Below are 20,679 nucleotides of genomic sequence, written 5' to 3'. Positions count from 1 at the left end.
TGAACAGATCTTCCACTAAAACAAAAAAAGCCTATAAATTAGAAACAAACAGACAAAACCTGAAAATCTAACCTATGAGCAGTACAATACTGATGAAGTATAGAACTGCATGTTAATGTAAAGATATTCCTAAGGTTGACGTATTCCAATCTCTAAAACTACAGAGCCCAAAGTTCAAAAGGCTGCAAAACATAACTTTATGTCAAAATATCTTTTGAGTTTTGAATGCCATTACAAGAGATACCGTAAGTGGCTGTAGAAAACATAAGAAACCATATGCACAAAAACCATTATAACACAAGTCAGCCAACCTCCAACTTCTACATATCCCCTCCCAATTCATGCTACCTTCTCCCCCCCCCCCCCCCAATTAACCCCTCACCTTTTTGTTAACAAGGCAGCACAAACAATCCTAAGCATCCAAGTCATTGAGTATGAAGGAACGCACATGCAGAGAAAGTGCGTCTAAATACGGTGACTAAAGATGGAAATGCTCTGAAGTTCCCATTATCTTCCACCCCCAAACAATCACCATGTGAGAAACCACCTTAGTACAGCACACCTACACGTTTACTGTAGCTAACCGCCAAATAAATACAATATAAATACATATGAGGGAAAATTATCAAGCTGTGTTAGGGCTTTAAGTTGAGTAACTTGCCCCTTCGCACAACTTAAAGGGCCCTAATGCAGTTTTTAGTGCAAAACTATTTTATTGGTGACTTACAGTCATACAAACTGTGGATAATACAAACAATATCAGTGTATACAAATAAAGCAATAGAGGAAATAGACCCATATAAGATATCAGTTAGCCACCAACTTTTCTTTACAGAATATCTCCTTAACCACCCCCACCCAAATTCAACAATTCTCTGTATCCCAACTGGAGAAAAAAGAACAACGACAAATTGCTAATACAGAACTCCCAAACCTTATAACTGTCCCAGTTCCCTCCCCCCTCCCACTCAGACAAAAACACACATACGCACACAACAAAGAAAACAAACAAACAAACAAACAAACAAACAAAAAAGACAATAGACTCTACCCTTATGGAAAAGGGACAGTAGAATTACTGAGGTATAGTCAAATATGGGGGAGGGGAGCCACCTGTACTCTTATGGCCTCCACCACAAAAAGTTATTTGACAGGCACAGAACATAACAAAAAAAAAAAAAAAAAGGCCCTAATGCAGTTTTACCACAGCAATATTTAGGTCACTGCAGGTTACAAAGTAATGAGATGTAAAACATGCAAATGCACGTAAATCAGCTCATTGCTATGTAAAAACCATAACGTAACCTGGGATGTGTACCTGGTGCATACTGCAAGTTACGTTATGGTCTCAAAATCATGGTAAAATAACCCCAGCCGAAAGCTGAGGTTATTTCACTGTGCTGGGAGTATAAGGCTTGAAAGCCACAGCCCAATGCTCCCAAACCCAATGCTAAAGGGGCTGCGGTGCTCCTATAAACCCCCAACATCTTGCCCCCCCCCCATGAAGGCCACCCCTGAAGTCCTTGATCAATGGCACCCCCTCCAAAAGACCGCCCCCCAATCAAAGCCTCCACTGATGATTCCCCCCACCCCTTTCACAGAGGGCCTCCCAGCTCTTTACTTGGTTGTCCAGTGAGTACTGGGCAGGAGTGATCCCCCTTCGCTCCTGCCCACGCAGCAGCACTTCGAAGATGGCCCTGGTACTGTTGATGCTAGGGGTCATATTTAAGAGACTACTGCTAGACAGAGGCGTAGCCAGACTTCGGCGAGAGGGGGGTCCAGAGCCCGAGGTGAGGGGGCACATTTTAGCCCCCCTGCGCCGCCGACCCCCCCGCCATTGCCGCCACCACCAACTTTGCCCCCCCTACCGACAACCCTCTCGACCCCCCCCTCCCACCGACAACCCGCCGTCGCTTGCCTTTGCTGGTGGGGGACCCCAACCTCCGCCAGCCGAGGTCCTCTTCTTCCCGCAAAAGGCTTCCTTCTGTTTCTGACGTCCTGCACGTTGTAGGTGCAGGACGTCAGACTCACTTCCAAGCCTTCTCCTCCCTGTGACTTCTTAACCCACTCCCTCAACCAACCTAACCTGGCCTCCTTCTCCTCCTTCCCTGAGATCACCGAAGAGGAAACTGCTCGCCTTCTTTCTTCCTCTAAGTGCACCACCTGTTCCTCTGATCCCATTCCCACCAATCTGCTTACCAACATCTCTCCTACAGTTAACCCCTCAATCTGTCACATCCTCAACCTCTCTCTCTCCACTGCCACTGTCCCTGACACCTTCAAGCACGCTGTAGTCACACCACTTCTCAAAAAACCATCACTTGACCCACCTGTCCCTCCAACTACCGCCCCATCTCTCTTCTACCCTTCCTCTTCAAATTACTTGAACGTGCTGTCCACAGCCGCTGCCTTGACTTCCTCTCAGGCCGTCCTCGACCCGCTTCAATCCGGCTTTTGCCCACTACACTCAACAGAAACAGCACTCTCTAAAGTCTGCAATGACCTGTTCCTTGCCAAATCCAAAGGTCACTATTCCATCCTAATCCTCCTCGACCTATCTGCCGCCTTTGACACCGTCAATCATAATTTACTTCTTGACACACTGTCCTCATTTGGGTTCCAGGGCTCCGTCCTCTCCTGGTTCTCCTCGTATCTTTCCCAATGCACCTTCAGAGTATTTTCTAATGGCTCTTCTTCCACCCCCGTCCCGCTCTCTGTTGGGGTCCCTCAAGGATCTGTCCTTGGACCGCTTCTTTTCTTGATATACACCTCTTCCCTGGGCTCGTTGATCTCATCACATGGTTTCCAGTACCATCTCTATGCTGATGACACCCAGCTTTACCTCTCCACTCCCGACATCACAGTCGAAACCCAGGCCAAAGTTTCGGCCTGCCTTTCAGACATCGCTGCCTGGATGTCCAACCGACATCTGAAACTGAACATGGCAAAGACTGAGCTCCTTGTCTTTCCACCCAAACCCTCTTCTCCTCTTCCTCCACTTTCTGTCTCTGTTGACAACGCCCTAATCCTCCCCGTCTCTTCAGCCCGCAATCTTGGAGTCATTTTTGACTCCTCCCTCTCCTTCTCTGCTCATATCCAGCAGACAGCTAAGACCTGTCGCTTCTTTCTCTATAATATTAGCAAAATTCGCCCATTCCTCTCTGAACAGACCACCCGAACCCTCGTCCAATCGCTCGTTACCTCTCGTCTTGACTATTGCAACCTTCTCCTCGCTGGCCTCCCGCTTAGCCACCTATCCCCCCTTCAATCTGTCCAAAACTCCGCCGCACGTCTTATCTACCGCGTGAACCGATACTCTCATATCACTCCTCTCCTCAAGTCGCTTCACTGGCTCCCTATCCGCTTCCGTATACAGTTCAAGCTTCTCCTACTGACCTTCAGGTGCACTCAATTTGCAGCCCCCCATTACCTCTCTACCCTCCTCTCCCCGTATGTTCCCACCCGTAACCTCCGCTCTCAGGACAAATCACTCCTTTCTGTACCCTTCTACACCACCGCTAACTCAAGACTCCGCCCCTTCTGCCTCGCATCACCTTATGCCTGGAACAGACTTCCTGAGCCCATACGCCATGCGCCCTCCCTGCCCATTTTCAAGTCCTTACTCAAGGCCCACCTCTTCTCCCTTGCTTTTGGCGCCTAACCACCTCCCCATTCCTGATACCTACACTGACTACATAGTTTTTACCTTTAGATTGTAAGCTCTCTTGAGCAGGGACTGTCCTTCCCCATGTTTAAACTTGTACAGCGCTGCGTAACCCTGGCAGCGCTATAGAAATGCTAAGTAGTAGTAGTAGTAGTAGTAGAGTCTGACGTGCAGGACGTCAGAAACAGAAGAAAGTCTTTTGCGGGAAGAAGAGGACCTCGGCTGGCGGGGGTTAGAGTCCCCCGCCAGCAAAGGCAGGCGACGGCGGGTTGGTGGCGGGAGGGGGGGGGTCGAGAGGGTCGTCGGCAGGGGGGTCCAGGGCCAAATCTACAGGGGCCCAGGCCCCCCTATCTACGCCACTGCTGCTAGAGGAACCATTTTGGAGGTTTCACGGAGTGGGCAGGAGCAAAGGACTAACAGGAAATGGCCATGAAACTCTTGCTAAAGGTAGAGGGCCTTCAGGAGAATTTACAGGAGCACCGCAGCCCCTTCAATATCAGATGCTGAATCCCAAGGCTGCACCTTGATAACTTCCTCTCCATTCACACACACACTCAGAAGACTAAAGTATGAAAGCGAAGGATGGGATGTGAGGGAGGAATGAGTAGTTAGGCATAGCAGAATGGGAGCGATAGCTGGGTGGGTGAGTACACAAGAGGAACAAAGCTGCTGAGGAGGCTGGGCAGGGTTGGATGACTAGAGATTTCTAGATACATACTATTTTCAATCACTTGGGAGAAGTAAGAGAAGATGGTCCGCAGTTTTTCTTTCTTCTTTGAGTTCCACTCCTCAAACAGCCTATGAGAGGACAGCAAGGTGAAGAAACAGGGGACACAGGGACAGCATATAAATCAGAGCTATAGGTGTACCCTGTGTGGCTTCTGCCCTGCCCACTTCACCACGGCCAATGAAAGATATTGGTGGGCTCGGAGCAATTTTCGCACCCCTCTCCATATTTATGCCCTGTATGGCTGCCCCACTTGCACAGCCCTTAGTATGGTACTAAAATCAGATATCCCACCTCAGTCAGCAACCCAGGAAAAGGGGAATCTTGGGCTACATTTTCAAAGGTTAGGTGACCTGTTACAAGGGTAAAAATAAGAGCAGTCGATACTCATCCAGTACTAGCCACATAAGTCCTTTTTTAGCCTGACAAATTGATGTCCAGCCAAAAGTTATCATATAAGAGAACAACAAATTAGGGTGTTCAGGGCAGAGCCTAAAGTTAGCCACGCAAGTAGCACTCCTAACTTAAATGGATAAGTTATCCACTAGGACTTTATATCCAGCAATTCTCACTAAACAGATAGCTCCGGTGACTGTGAAGCATAAAAAACCCAGATATATCATCTACTTATCCTTATATGGCAGCCAAGCCACTGAATATTAGCCTCTCAGAATTAACTCACATAAAACAGCCACAGATGTTAATTATTTTGTATGAGCTACATGATTGTGCTCATCATTTTGCCCGATTTGCTCTCTGCCTTAGGGAACCAAAATATAAGCTTAATAAACAATGGATTCATAGGTACTTTCATACCATGCACAAACTTGGCCACATACAAAAACAGGCATTTCAGAGGGTGTGAAGAAGACATACATACATACCTTATTTTTCCAAAGGTATGCCAGAATATTGCATCCCGTTTTACCTTGTCCAAATGTGTGCATGGACCCTTCCCTGCATATCAACATCAATTTAAACTCAATGTATGCAGGGACCCTGTGTTGAAAACTGCCTTTTTCTGTGTGCACTTATGATTACATGCACAAGTGTGTACATGTTCTTATGTACATTTTAATATTTCAGAAGACTGCACACAGCATCTCTGGAATGGAAACACTATCTATTAATCTTAGTGCAATCTTTGTGCCTAATCAAAATGACATCTTCAACAGGGAACAAGGAACAACTGATTAAAGTAAGGCAGAGCTGAGATCTGAACTGAAGCACAAAGAGATAAGGTGGTAAGCTCAGGCCCAGGGAGAAAATGTGACAAGCTTAGAGCCTCTGTCACTGACCAAGACATATGATACAGTCATAATGTTCCTCCCTACCAAATAAGTGCTTGCGGGTGTCACCATTCTGGGTTATATGTGAAGGTTGCACTGTTGGCTAATGCTAACCAGTCTTCATCTCATCATCCCTATCCCAGACCTCTTGTCCTCACTCACCTGCTGAAGTTGATGCTGGGGTAGTTGGCATACTCGGAATTGCTTTGGGTGGTGTTACGGTGGGGAAAGGTACAGAAGAAGGCATTGGTCAGCAGGCAGGCTATCTGCTGTTGTGACAGTGTGAGCGCCATCGTTTTTCCCCGCTTCAGCAGAGGGATCGGCTGCAGGAGAGGAATAAAAAGGTAGAAGAATCAGGAGACCCGGAGCTCTAAATGCTCATTCTCAGAGACCAGGCAGCAAACATTAGAACATCACAGGAACATTGAAAGGGATAGCTGTGCAAGGATACATTGGGGCCAATTCTCTACAGGTCAACTAAAGTTAGGCACCTAAACTGTGTGCGCATAAATGCTATTACAGAATATTACTGAAAATCTGAATTTTCACAACTGTAGGTACTGTACCAGCGCTTACACTAGCTCTATGGCAGGTGTAAATTCTTGCGCCTAAATGCAACAGTTAAGCGTGTAACTGACAGTGTTCTAAAAGCTTAGCACACCCCTGCCCCACCTGACATCCACGCCCCTCTCCCAGTTATGCACTATAAAATTTAAGCACTAACTGTTGGAATGTAATTGTATTTTTACATGCATTGCCTGTCACCTATTATTTCTCTGTGATTACTCTGTGACCTCTGATGTGAATTACTTAGAGAGGTCACACAGCTATGCAACTTCCTGTGGGGGGCAGACACAGCAGATGCAGCACATGGAGCACATGGAGCTCATGATCTCTCCTAACCTGAGAGGATCTATGGTGGTGTGAGCATCCATTACCATCTAAGCACATGGAAGGAGCTGATAATACAAATGTATAGTAATATGTAAATATAAGCCTGTCTGATTATAATCTAACTACAAACTGTGAGTAAACAGATGTTTTGTTACTTCAACTTTAAAGTGACTCAGCAGTGAATTATTCTGGGGTGAATGAGAGAGAGATGAAGAAAGAAATTAACATTTCTAAAGCTGAAGCTGTGTGTACTAAAATCTGCTAATTATTTACTACAAATAATCCAACAAAAGGGTTATGGGCCCAGGGCCAGGAATTGAAAAAAGAAGAGAAATATTACCAGGCAGAAAAAAAAAAAAAGGCCACATTTTTCTCTTAAGTTTTAAAGGAAAGATTCAGTCTGTCTCTCTCTCCCCCCACACAGCAGACAGAAGGCTAAGAAAATGGCTGAGGGAAGAAATTCACCATTGTTCTATTCTCTCAAGGTGCCTAAATTAACTGAGTTTAATTATCGGCAGTGGGAATTAAGATTCATATGTCTCCTTCGAGCAAAAAGATTAAATATATGCTTAGATCAAGACAGAACAGCTGAAAATATGGCTGAATGGGACAATGCAAACTATTATGTGAAGTGCATGCTTTTGGAAGCTCTCTCAGAGAAACAAGCCATATTAGTGGAGGGAAAAGATACACCAAAGGACATTTTATATAAACTGAGAACTATGTATGCAACTACATATGCAAAGCAGCAACCAATTTGGCTGGCAGAGTTGAATGAAACCAAATTAAGGGATAAAAGTAAATGTAATGATCACATTATGTATCTTATGTCTTCATTTCAAAAGTTAGAACTTTCTGGAATTCCCATGTGTGATGCATTGAAAAGAGCATTTCTTTTTACCTCACTATCAAAGAAGTTTGATGTTTTTAGGTCTGTAAATGAGGCCATTGAAGGGCAATCTTTTGAACAGACAACATCAAAACTAAGGCAGGAATGCATAATAAATGATTCTGAGGAGATGTGTTCTCAAAGCAAGTCAGAGAGAAATGAAACAAATTTCTTGGCAAAGAACAGAGGAAGGCGGAGCTATGGGAAAACTCCACCCAAGGGCAAGCTGATTTGCTACTCATGTGGAAAGGAGGGACATGTATCTAAATGGTGTAAGGAAACACAAAACACTCCCTCTAGCTCACCTAAGCCAATGGAACTAAAGAATTTTCAAACCAGGAAATGTATGAAGGACAAAGATAAACACAAGGGCTTTCTAATGGCAGAAAAATCTTTGACTATGGTAAATAATAATTCAAATGAAAGTACTTGGATTTTGGATTCAGGGAGTACATGCCATTTAACCAATTGTAAGGATTTCTTTCAGGAAATGTGTCCAGAGGAAGGTATTCTTAAAACTGCAAACGCAGGGACTGCTAAGATCCAAGCAAAAGGTATTGGATTCTTAAAATGCAAAGTGTCTAATGAAGTTAAAGAAATTCCTGTAAGTGATGTCTTGTATATTCCCCAAGCAGTTTGCAATATGCTTAGTGTATCTACATTAGATAAGAAGGGATTTGTGATTCATTTTGAAAACAGTAAGTGCACAATCTCTAAAAATGATGAAGTGTATGCTGAAGCTTTTATGCATAATGATGTTTATAAACTGAGCATTTCAGGTGAAGCCTCACATATGGTGCAAGTAAGGAAGAATGATGGTAAATGTAGTCTGGAAATCTGGCACCGCCGCCTGGGACATCGTGATTTTAAGGTGATCCAGGATCTTTACAGTAAGCAACTAGCCACCGGCATTCAGATAAGTGCAGATGCTGGTAAAATGGAGAAATGCATAGACTGTGTCACTCAAAAAGGTGTGAGACCCTCATTTCCTGCATACACAGGAAATAGGAGTAATAAAGTGCTGGACTTAATACACAGTGACTTATGTGGACCGTTTAATATCCCATCATTGGGAAATAACAGATTTGTGCTAATATTCTTGGATGATTTCTCTAGATATTGTGTGGCCTATTTGCTGAAAGAAAAAAGTCAAGTCACAGACATGCTGAAGAAATACGTAGCCATGGTGAGCAATAAATTTGAAAGAAAACCAAAGGTTCTTCAGACCGACAATGGTGGTGAGTTCATTTCACAAAGCATGCGCACATTTCTAGAACAAGAAGGCATTCAGCATATCACAACAGTAGCTTATACACCAGAGCAAAATTCTGTTGCAGAGAGAAAATTTAGGTCACTTGTGGAAATGACCAGATGTATGCTGTCAGATAGCAATCTCCCTAAAAGACTATGGGGGGAAGCCATTCTCACAGCAGTGTACCTACAAAACAGAATGCCAACTAAAGGCGCTGAGCGCACACCACATGAGACATGGCATGGTAGGAAGCCAAACCTGTCACACATAAGAACATTTGGAAGTACAGCATATGCTCATATACCAAAGCAAAGAAGGCATAAGCTGGATTCCACAACAGAAAGGGGCATTTTAGTTGGCTATGCTCCAGGACACAAAGGATATAGAATTTTGAATCTGAAAACTGGCATTGTTGGCATAAGACATGTTACATATTTTGATGAAAACAAGAGGGTTGATAAAGGCTGGATTATCCCAGATGAGCCTTATCATCCAGAATATGAAACTAGAACAATAATAGACATGCCAGTGTATATAAATGCCATACCAAGGCAGATGTCTGAAAGCAACTCACCTGTATCTAACGAGGAACAGGCAGAGGAAGCAGACACAGAAAGGATCATTGAAGAAGACAGTACAGTTGGAGAAGGGGAATCAATTGGAGAAGGACTCTCAGATTTAGAGGATGCGGAAAGGTCAGACCAACCTGTTGTCAGACGCTCATCCAGGGAAAACAAAGGTGTTCCACCCCCAAGACTGTCTTACCTAACAAAGTCAGCAGAAGCTCAAGAGCCCTTAACATGGGATGAGATTGAGAAAATGCCAGCAGAAGAAGCTGCTGAATGGCATAAAGCTGCACAAGAAGAAATTGATGCATTGGATAAAAATAATACTTGGATTCTTACAAAATTACCTCCTGGCAAGAAAGCTATAGGATGCAAATGGGTATTCAAGTTAAAAAGGAATGCACAAGGAAAAGTGGAAAGGTATAAAGCCAGATTAGTCGCAAAGGGATATCTTCAAAAATATGGAGAAGATTTTGATGAAGCGTTTGCACCTGTAGTGAAACACACGACAATAAGAACACTTCTGAGCATTGCAGTCTCAAAAGGCATGCAAGTCAACCACATTGATGTGAAAACAGCGTTTCTTCATGGAGAAATAACTGAAGACTTGTACATGGAACAACCAACAGGTTTCATAAATACAAAACAAAGACAGCTAGTGTGTAAATTAAACAAAGGTCTTTATGGATTAAAGCAAAGTGCAAAATGTTGGAATGATAAATTGCATGAAATATTGACAAATTTAGGATTTAAGCAAGGTGAAGCAGATAAATGCTTGTACACTAGGTGCACAAATGGACAATATGCGTACATTTTAGCTTTTGTTGATGATCTGCTCATTGCAAGCAAAAATGAGCAAGAGTACAAGGACATTGTAAAATATTTAAACCTCAATGTTGAGATAAAAGAACTTGGTAATGTGTCATACTATCTTGGTATAGAAATTGAGAAACAAAATGATGGTTCTTATCTTCTAAGCCAGAAGCAGAAAATAAATGAGCTTATTGAAAGTTTAGGTATGCAAGATGCCCAAGTTGTAAGCACTCCCATGATCACTGATTTTCTGAAGGATGAAACAGTAAGAGAACCTTTACCAGATAACATCCAATATAGATCAGCCATAGGTAAGCTTTTATATCTAGCTACCACATACAGGGCTGATATAGCAAATGCAGTAGGAATTTTGAGCAGAAGGGTCAGCTCACCTACCAAATCAGATTGGACTGCAGTTAAAAGGATGGTAAGGTATTTAAAGGGTACCATTGATTGTAAATTAAAGATTTCAGCCAATAGTAATCCAAAACTAATATGTTACTGTGATTCAGATTGGGCAGGGGATCATTCTGATTATAAATCCACAAGTGGATATGTGTTTATGTATGGAAATGTACAAATTTCATGGGCCAGTCATAAACAAAGTATTGTGAGTTTGTCTTCTACAGAAGCTGAATACGTGGCCGTATCGGAAGCGTGCAGAGAACTGATGTGGATTGAAAAACTTTTGCTGGATTTTGGAATAGCTGAAAAGAGACCAATCCAGATAATGGAAGATAATCAGAGCTGCATCCGACTGTCACAGAATGACAAGGTTCAGTCACGCACCAAGCACATCGCAACGAAATACCACAACGTGCGAGAGTTGGCGAAAGAAGGGGTCATCAGTCTACACTATTGTCACACCAGTGAGATGACAGCTGACATCATGACCAAACCGTTACCCAGAGAACATTTGTGAATCTGCGTATAAAGCTTGGACTTTGTATGAATAAATAATTGCATGACAGTTATGCATGAGAAGGGGTTTGTTGGAATGTAATTGTATTTTTACATGCATTGCCTGTCACCTATTATTTCTCTGTGATTACTCTGTGACCTCTGATGTGAATTACTTAGAGAGGTCACACAGCTATGCAACTTCCTGTGGGGGGCAGACACAGCAGATGCAGCACATGGAGCACATGGAGCTCATGATCTCTCCTAACCTGAGAGGATCTATGGTGGTGTGAGCATCCATTACCATCTAAGCACATGGAAGGAGCTGATAATACAAATGTATAGTAATATGTAAATATAAGCCTGTCTGATTATAATCTAACTACAAACTGTGAGTAAACAGATGTTTTGTTACTTCAACTTTAAAGTGACTCAGCAGTGAATTATTCTGGGGTGAATGAGAGAGAGATGAAGAAAGAAATTAACATTTCTAAAGCTGAAGCTGTGTGTACTAAAATCTGCTAATTATTTACTACAAATAATCCAACACTAACGTCATAGGATAGCACCTAAATGCAGTTAAGCACGTTACTGCAAATTAGTGCTAATTAACCCCAAATATTGGTTGCTATTGCCAATTTGCACCTAGTTAAGCAATTAACATGCATAACTGCTACTATTCTACAACCTATACACACAAATGCACACTCAAGGTGCATAAATTTGCATGCAAGATTATAGAATGAGGGGGGTTACATATTGCAGTGCCAAATCTGCCTGTTATAATGTGATGTTCTAAGGGAAAGCCTACATCTAGGAGACTGTAGCCTGGTATTCCCAGATCAAGGGCCTGAATCTGGCTGCCTGTAGCCTCACATTATTAGACCAAGCATCATACTCCTAGATCATGGCTCTGCATTTAGCAGTGTATAGTTCCATATTCCTACAGTAGGCAGAGCTGCAGAACGTTGTCATGTCCTCACCACCATTCATACAATCAGCCAGCACTGTATGTAACTTATTCTCTTACCTTTGGGCAGAGGTCAGGGAGCTGCAGTGCCAGATACACCATCTCTGGGATCAACCTCATGAAGAAAAACTCTCTCTCAGCTCCTGGCAACTAGGGGGACAGAGAAGATCAGAGAATGTTTATAGGACTGAGCACAGTTAATCCTTCAAACCCCAAACTTGAAAACAGCTACTTTCAAATCTAGTCAGCGAGATGAAGGAAGACCAGAGGCTCATCAAGTTCAAACTTCTTCCAATTTCCTTCTCAACTACCCCACCATGTCGCCAGCAGTCTCTCTCCCTCTCAACTACCCACTCTGTCCCCAGTAGTCTCTCTCTCTCTCAACTGGCCCATTATGTTCCCAGAAGTCTCTCTCCCTCTCTCTCAAATCCCTTACCCTATCTCCCTTTCCCACCATCCCCATGGGTGACAGTCAGCCGCTCTTACCAATTGCTCTCTTTCTTAGCACTGGCTGGCAAGAAGCTCAAACCTCATAACAGTGTTCTGGATTTCCCTCATGAGTGGATTTCCCTCCTAGGTGCTTACACTATGTAGCCTGGCTGTTAGCACTGAGCTTCTGCAACAGGTGTGCATGAATATCTAGCCACTATCTTCACTTCCTAGGAAATGTGCCCACTCCTTCCTGCCTCATTCTGGGGCCCATGTAATAAAGCCATACGGCAGAGCTGTGTGCCGAACGTCATTATATGATTTCCTAATGTATGCATTAAAAAGATTGGGCCTAAAATTCTGTAACTTAAACAAATAATTTGCACAAACAAATAAGCAGAAACATGGGAGAGCATGCCGGGTGCTATGGAAACAGACATGGGTGTGTTTTAGCAGCATAATCAATACTTCATGCAAAAAAAAAAAGAGAAAAATGATATCAGCATCTGGAGTTGCATGTGCATACATTATATGCGGTTATGTGTCTGGAATGCTATTCTGCGCATTATTATTGGTACAGTAGCTTTTAAATTTCTGCAGTCAAGTGTTTTATCCTTCATTTCACAGCTGTAGGACCTTCCCCTTAGCCCTGCATTCAGCAATGCAATCACCTTGACAACTCATCCCCCTGCTGTTCCCCCCCCCCACCACCTTAACCCATCCTCTTCAACAAAGCAAGAAAACAGTTATGGGTCCTTCATGCTTACACAAAAGAGAAGAAACAGCCATGAAATCCTTACTAATACTAGTTGAAGAAGAACAAGCTAACTTTATACTTCTCCAGAGACAATGCGTTAAAGCCCCAGTGTTAGAAAACCCTGTGCTAAGCATTCAGGTCTTCTGTGCACTTCTTTGCATCTGTGTTGAATAGCTAATAATACCTTTATTACTATTGGATTTAATATGTGGTACACTGATGTCCATTTGAGTCATTCTACAGAGGGTGGGCATAATACACAGAAAGCTGCACTCAGAACCATACAGATTGGCCTCTGTCACTGGTCTACAAAGAAACCTTCTCTTCAGTCACCAGGCCAACAAGGATAACAACAGATACACCATTAAAATCCGAAATGCTGAAAAGGCAATGGGTTCCGCCACAGGGTCCGCCATTGATCTTCCAAGCAAATAATGGTCACAGGCATCCAGCGAAGAACAAGGGAATTTCCAATGCTCAGCATCCTCCCCACAACTAAATCTTTCAAGCCTATTCTGTATTAATATTAGACCTTCCAAGGTTTGCACAGAGGACTGTGGGTAAATCTACCCCAGCCAAGATACTGTCAGCATTCTTCTCCTAGTTTCCAGTTACTTACCATTTCTATATATCTATGGAGGGCATCAAACTTCCAGACATGTTCATACTTCTTGTTGTAGGATTTGATGGCTTTCTGCAGCAACAGATAACACAACTTGTGAAAATCCATTTATGAAAACCTCTCCTTCTTTCATTCCCATCTAAGATGCAGTATTCTAAGAGGAGTTCCTGCAGTCCCAGCCTCTCTCAGAGGGAGGTGCTGTAGAAAGTGATACTTATGCACTCATTGTGGGGCTCAGAGCTTCTGAAGTTCCAGACTTTCCCTAATAGGAGGCATTGTAGGGAATAGTGCAGGACCATTATGTGGAGGCGCTCATAGTTCCTGCACTCCAAGCCCCTCTCAGCAGGAAGTGCTGTAGGGCAGTGGTTCGCAAACCTGGTCCTGGAGGCACCCCAGTCAATCAGGTTTTCAGGATATCCACAATGAATATTCAAGAGAGATTTGCATGCAGTGGAAGCAATGCATACAAATCTCTCTCATGAATATTCATTGTGGATAGCCTGAAAACGTGACTGGCTGGGGTGTCTCCAGGACCAGGTTTGCGAACCACTGCTGTAGGGAATAATTTATCCACACTGGTTATGGAGGAGCTCCTGCAATCTTAGTCTCTTCCAGCATAATGAATATATGTATCAGACTTTTTGCATTCACTGCCTCCACTGCACACAAACAGATCTCGTGCATACTCTGTGTGGAAATCCTGAAAACCTGAAAGGATTGCAGCCCTCGAGGACTGAGTTTGGGGACCCCTGCTGTAGGGAATGGTGCAAGAGTGTAGCTTTGGGGCAGACATCAATGAGATGCAGACCTAGTAGTATCATGTTACCTCAATATCTTGAGCAGATTTGAAAGGCTTTGTGAGAACTTTTTCAATGAGTTTCCATCGAGGCTTCTGCTTCTTGACAACACCCTAAAAAATGTAATAAAATTACTCAATTGATGTCAAGAAGGAGAGCTGACACCTCTGGTGTCTCTTTATTGAACCAACTCCAAATAAATTATTAAAATAACAAAGAATTTTTGTAAAAAAACATCATTACTAATATTGTTACACCACCTATCCCACCATTCCTAGCACAATCCAGTGACATCCCATCCTCTGAAGTGATATCTAGTGACATCATTACACTGTCCCATAATCCCTAGCACTGTCTGGTGACATCATTATGCATATCTGATCTTCTCCAGAGACATCATTAAACTTAGAATTTTATTATAAGAACAGCCCGTGGAATTCTTTCCAGTCTGTGTGTGTGTGTGCTTGTTTGTTCCTGTGTATATCTCTAACCTGGAAGGGAGACAGGAGCAGTTTCAATGGAGTTGTTCCTGGTGGGAGGAGGATAACCAAGTCTAGAATTTTTCCTTCTCTCGTCGGCTCCTGCACCAGCTGCTCCATAAAGCTGTCCTTGATTTCATCAAGGAATTGTACCTCTCTAGCGTGTCCCGATGTTACATTTACCCAGTCTATATTTGGATAATTGAAGTCACCCATTATTATCACATTGCCTATTTTGTTTGCATCTCTGATTTCTTTTATCATTTCTGCGTCTACCTGCTCATCCTGGCGAGGCGGACAGTAGTACACTCCTATCACCGTCCTTCTCCCTTTTATACATGGAATTTCAACCCACAATGATTCAAGGGTGTGATTTGTGGAGCGCATGATCTGGTGAGGGACGTTATGGTACTGGGACCGCTTGATAACAGTGATCATAATATGATCAGTTTTGATATCAACCTTGAAGTAACTATACACAGGAAGTCAAATACGTTAGCGTTTAACTTTAAAAAAGGAGACTATGATAAAATGAGAAGAACGGTGGAAACAAAACTTAGGGGGACAAGTGAAAGGGTAAAAACTGTACAACAGGCATGGACGCTGTTCAAAAATACCATCCTGGAGGCCCAGGCCAAACATATTCCACAAATTAGAAAAGACGTAACTCCAAAAGACAGCCGGCCTGGTTGAAAAGTGAGGTGAAGAAAGCTATTAGGGCTAAAAGAAATGCCTTCAGAAAAAAGAAGAAGGAACCATCTGAAAATAACAAGAAGCAGCATAAGGAGTGTCAAAGCAAATGCAAGGCGCAGATAAAGAAGGCCAAGAGGGATTACGAAAAAAAGATAGCATTAGAGGCAACAAGCATAGTAAAAACGTTTTTCAGTATATTAAAAGCAGGAAGCCGGCAAAAGAATCGGTTGGGCCGCTGGATGACCGAGGGGTAAAAGGGGCGATCAAGGAAGACAAAGACGTAGCAGAGAGATTGAATGAATTCTTTGCTTCGGTCTTCACCGAGGAAGATTTGGGTGGGATACCGGTGTCGGAAATGATATTTCAAGCGGACGAGTCGGAGAAACTTACTGACTTCACGGTAAACCTGGAGGACGTAATGGGGCAGTTCAGCAAACTGAAGAGTAGCAAATCTCCTGGACTGGATGGTATTCATCCTAGAGTACTGATAGAACTGAAAAATGAGCTTGCGGAGCTACTGCTAGTGATATGCAATTTATCCTTAAAATTGAATGTGGTACCGGAAGATTGGAGAGTGGCCAATGTAACGCCCATTTTTAAAAAAAGGTTCCAGGGGAGATCCGGTAAATTATAGACCAGTGAGTCTGACGTCAGTGCCGGGGAAAATGGTAGAGGCTATTATTAAAAACAAAATTACAGAGCACATCCAAGGACATGGATTACTGAGACCGAGTCAGCACGGCTTTTGTGTGGGGAAATCTTGCCTGACCAATTTACTTCAATTCTTTGAAGGAGTAAACAAACATGTGGACAAAGGGGAGCCGGTTGATATCGTGTATCTGGATTTTCAAAAGGCGTTTGACAAGGTACCTCATGAAAGGCTACAGAGGAAATTGGAGGGTCATGGGATAGGAGGAAAAGTCCTATTGTGGATTAAAAACTGGTTGAAGGATAGGAAACAGAGATCGGGGTTAAATGGGCAGTATTCACAATGGAGAAGGGTAGTTAGTGGGGTTCCTCAGGGGTCTGTGCTAGGACCGCTGCTTTTTAATATATTTATAAATGATTTAGAGACGGGAGTAACTAACGAGGTAATTACATTTGCTGATGACACAAAGTTATTCAAAGTCGTTAACTTGCGACAGGATTGTGAAAAATTACAGAAAGACCTTACGAGACTGGGAGACTGGGCGGCTAAATGGTAGATGACGTTTAATGTGAGAGAGTGCAAGGTGATGCATGTGGGGAAAAAGAACCCGAATTATAGCTACATCATGCAAGGTTCCACGTTAGGAGTTACAGACCAAGAAAGGGATCTGGGTGTTGTCGTCGATAATACACTGAAACCTTCTGCTCAGTGTGCTGCTGCTGCTGCTCGGAAAGCGAATAGAATGTTGGGTATTATTAGGAAAGGTATGGAAAACAGGTGTGAGGATGTTATAATGCCGTTATATCGCTCCATGGTGCAACCACACCTTGAGTATTGTGTTCAATTCTGGTCGCCACACCTGAAGAAAGATATAGTGGAATTGAAAAGGTGCAGCGAAGGGCGACGAAAATGATAGCATGGATGGGATGACTTCCCTATGAAGAAAGACTAAGGAGGCTAGGGCTTTTCAGCTTGGAGAAGAGACATGATAGAGGTATATAAAATAATGAGTGGAGTGGAACAGGTGGATGTGAAACGTCTGTTCACGCTTTCCAAAAATACTAGGACTAGGGGGCATGCGATGAAACTACAGTGTAGTAAATTTAAAACAAATCGAAGAAAATTTTTCTTCACCCAACGTGTAATTAAACTCTGGAATTCGGTGCCGGAGAACGTGGTGAAGGTGGTTAGCTTGGCAGAGTTTAAAAAGGGGTTAGACGGTTTCCTAAAGGACAAGTCCATAAACCGCTACTAAATGGACTTGGGAAAAATCCACAATTCTGGGAATGTATAGAATGTTTGTTCGTTTGGGAAGCTTGTCAGGTGCCCTTGGCCTGGATTGGCCGCTGTCATGGACAGGATGCTGGGCTCGATGGACCCTTGGTCTTTTCCCAGTGTGGCATTACTTATGTACTTAAATATTTTGTTATTTTGGAAATAATATAAATAATAGTGTAATAATATATCTAATCATTAGATACCACTGCCGCCACACACAGAGGGGCATAATTGAAAGGGGCACCCAATTTTTCCTGAGGACGTCCTCGCAGGACGTCCCGGCGAAGGGGCGGGGAAACCCATATTATCGAAACAAGATGGGCATCCATCTTTTGTTTCCATAATATGGTCGGGGACACCCAAATCTTGACATTTAGGTCGTCCCTAGAGATGGTCGTCCTTAGACTTACGAAAAGACAAATGGGGTTCACACTCTCCATAAGGACAGAACACAGCAGTAACAGGGTGGAAAGGAATCAATTCCAAGTGATCAGTCACCACACCAGGATAAGATGCTCCAATGAAATTTTATTAAGACCCAAATTTCATTGGAGCATCTTATCCTGGTGTGGTGACTGATCACTTGGAATTGATTCCTTTCCACCCTGTTACTGCTGCGTCATTAGATTTGGTCATTTCTGATTTTCGGCAATAATGGAAAATAAGGACACCCATCTCAGAAATGACCAAATGCAAGCCCTTTGGTCGTGGGAGGAGCCAGCATTCGTAGTACACTGGTCCCCCTGACATGCCAGGACACCAACCGGGCACCCTAGGGGGCACTGCAGTGGACTTCAGAAAAAACTCCCAGGTATGTAGCTCCCTTACCTTGTGTGCTGAGCCCCCCAAAACCCTCTACCTACAACTGTACACCACTACCATAGCCCTTACGGATGAACGGGGGCACCTATATGTGGGTACAGTGGGTTTCTGGTGGGTTTTGAAGAGCTCACATTTACCACCACAAGTGTAACATGTGTGGGGGGGGGGGGGGGGCTGGGTTGCCTGCCTGAAGTGCACTGCACTCATTAAAACTGCTCCAGGGACCTGCATACTGCTGTCATGGAGCTGGGTATGATATTTGAGGCTGGCAAAAAATATTAAAAAAAAATTTTTTTTGAGGGTGGGAGGGGGTTAGTAACCACTGGGGGAGTAATGGGAAGGCCATCCCAGATTCCCTCCAGTGGTCATCTGGTCAGTTCAGGCACCTTTTTGTGGCTTGGTCGTAAGAAAAAAAGGACCAGGTAAAGTCGTCCAATTGTTCGTCAGGGACGCCCTTTTTTTTTTCATTATGGGTCAAGGACGCCCATGTGTTAGGCACACCCAAGTCCCGCCTTCGCTACACCTCCGACATGCCCCTGGGAACTTTGATCGTCCCTGCGACGGAAAGCAGTTGGGGGCGCCCAAAATCGGCTTTCAATTATGCCGATTTGGGCAACCCTGTGAGAAGGACATCCATCTTGTGATTTGTGTCGAAAGATGGGCATCCTTCTCTTTCGAAAATAAGCCTGACAGCCTCCCTTCTACCCTCCCAGATTCATCCATCAGCCAACTCCACACCGCCCTGGGCCTTTGGGCGCCCTGCAGCGTTTATAGAAACCCTTACTTCGGTGGGCTGAATATCACCCAGAATGGGTCGTTTCCCTGGTTTTTCCCTATGGCAAAGTCAGTCCTAATCCATTAAGTTTTTAGAAAGTTATTTTGTTCCAGAGGCTGATCGAATTTTGGTTTCAGTTTTGGATTTGACACTGAAACCGGCCTAAAAATCCAGGTTCAAGTTTTGTCTGAAAATGCCAGTGCATTTTCACCTGAAACTCCCTCCCCTCCAACCAGCAATCACTCTCTGCTCCCCCCCCCACCTCACCAGTGATCACTCCCCTCCCCCCTTCAGGCTGCCCAACCACTCAAAGACCCTCCCTGGGCCTACATTAAATACCGATGGTCTAGTGGTCTCTTCCAGGCAAAAGTGATCCCCAGTCGCTCTTGCTCCTGCCAGTTCCTCAGCCAAAATGGCTGCCTAGATTGCCACAGGGGACCTCCCGCAGCATTCGTTTCCCTCCTCTATCTCTCCTATAATTAGTCTGTAAGCCACATAGATATATTTTATTTATATGCCGGATAGCAAGTTTTTAATAAATTTGAAACCTGAATTCCCAGCAGGCATTTTGGCTGAGGACTCGACAGGGGCAAGAGCAACTGGGGATTGCTCTTGCCCGGAAGAGGCCACTAGATCACTAGGGCATTTAAAGATAGGCCTAGGGACAGCATTCAGGTAGTCAGAGGGTGGAGGGGTTGTGGTAGGGAGGGGGGGTGGCTGGCCGATCCGGGAGGACTTGCCCATTGTCTGGGATGTGGGACACAGAAGTTGGCCTGTGAAGAACTGTTCTCTGCACAGGTGGTGGGGAGTGGCACCATTTTCAGTTTCATTTTCACTTTCAGCCAGAACAAAATGGCAAATTTCAGTTGCTGATTCAGTTTCAGTTGAAACTGAGATCCCTAGTTTCAGTCGCCCTCTATTTTGTTCCGAGACAGACATTCTCCACCCCTTATGCATAATTTCTTTCCAACATTCTGTTGGGTTGGAAAGAATAAAAGCCATCATTTATCAAAATAATATCATCCATTTTCAAATAGCATAGAAGGAGGGAAGAGAGTGGTGTGGGCTGTATAGGTCCCTCTTGTTGCTCACCGAAGACTCGTAGACATTGAAGATGGAAAAAGGCATTTTAACAGTATCACTGGTCCAGCTGTTAGAAACTCCAGATTTGAACGGTTTTGGCATCTGATCTGGTATTAAATTGTCGATCTACAGAAACACAACCAAAGAAAGACTATCATTAATCATGGAACACTCATATCTGGCACACCTCATTCTCACATTCTCAGTCTGCAACCCTCATACCATGAATCTGGATCACTCTTTTACAAAATTCCCTTGGGACTGAATTGGAGTCAACTCACTATAGCAAGACTGTAAGTCATTTGTCTCATTTCTAAAACCCATACCCTAA

General features: G+C 43.7%; 1 protein-coding gene across 1 annotated transcript in view; it reads right to left on the bottom strand.

The window, feature by feature from the left end:
- LOC115469267 (poly(ADP-ribose) glycohydrolase-like) overlaps positions 1 to 20,679 on the bottom strand; it is an 84,812-nt gene that overhangs the window by 46,135 nt on the left and 17,998 nt on the right. Inside the window, exons 3-8 of the mRNA XM_030201745.1 lie at positions 20,358 to 20,474; positions 14,599 to 14,682; positions 13,770 to 13,844; positions 12,025 to 12,114; positions 5,843 to 6,003; positions 4,383 to 4,462 (exon numbers count right to left, since the gene is read on the bottom strand). Coding sequence (XP_030057605.1) covers positions 4,383 to 4,462; positions 5,843 to 6,003; positions 12,025 to 12,114; positions 13,770 to 13,844; positions 14,599 to 14,682; positions 20,358 to 20,474 — 607 coding nt within the window. The remainder of the gene's footprint in view (positions 1 to 4,382; positions 4,463 to 5,842; positions 6,004 to 12,024; positions 12,115 to 13,769; positions 13,845 to 14,598; positions 14,683 to 20,357; positions 20,475 to 20,679) is intronic.

This window comes from Microcaecilia unicolor, chromosome 4 (assembly GCF_901765095.1).
Source record: "Microcaecilia unicolor chromosome 4, aMicUni1.1, whole genome shotgun sequence".
In the NCBI taxonomy this organism is placed as follows: domain Eukaryota; kingdom Metazoa; phylum Chordata; class Amphibia; order Gymnophiona; family Siphonopidae; genus Microcaecilia; species Microcaecilia unicolor.
The sequence above is the reverse complement of the archived record's forward strand: the minus strand, read 5'-3'. Positions and strand labels throughout refer to the sequence as shown.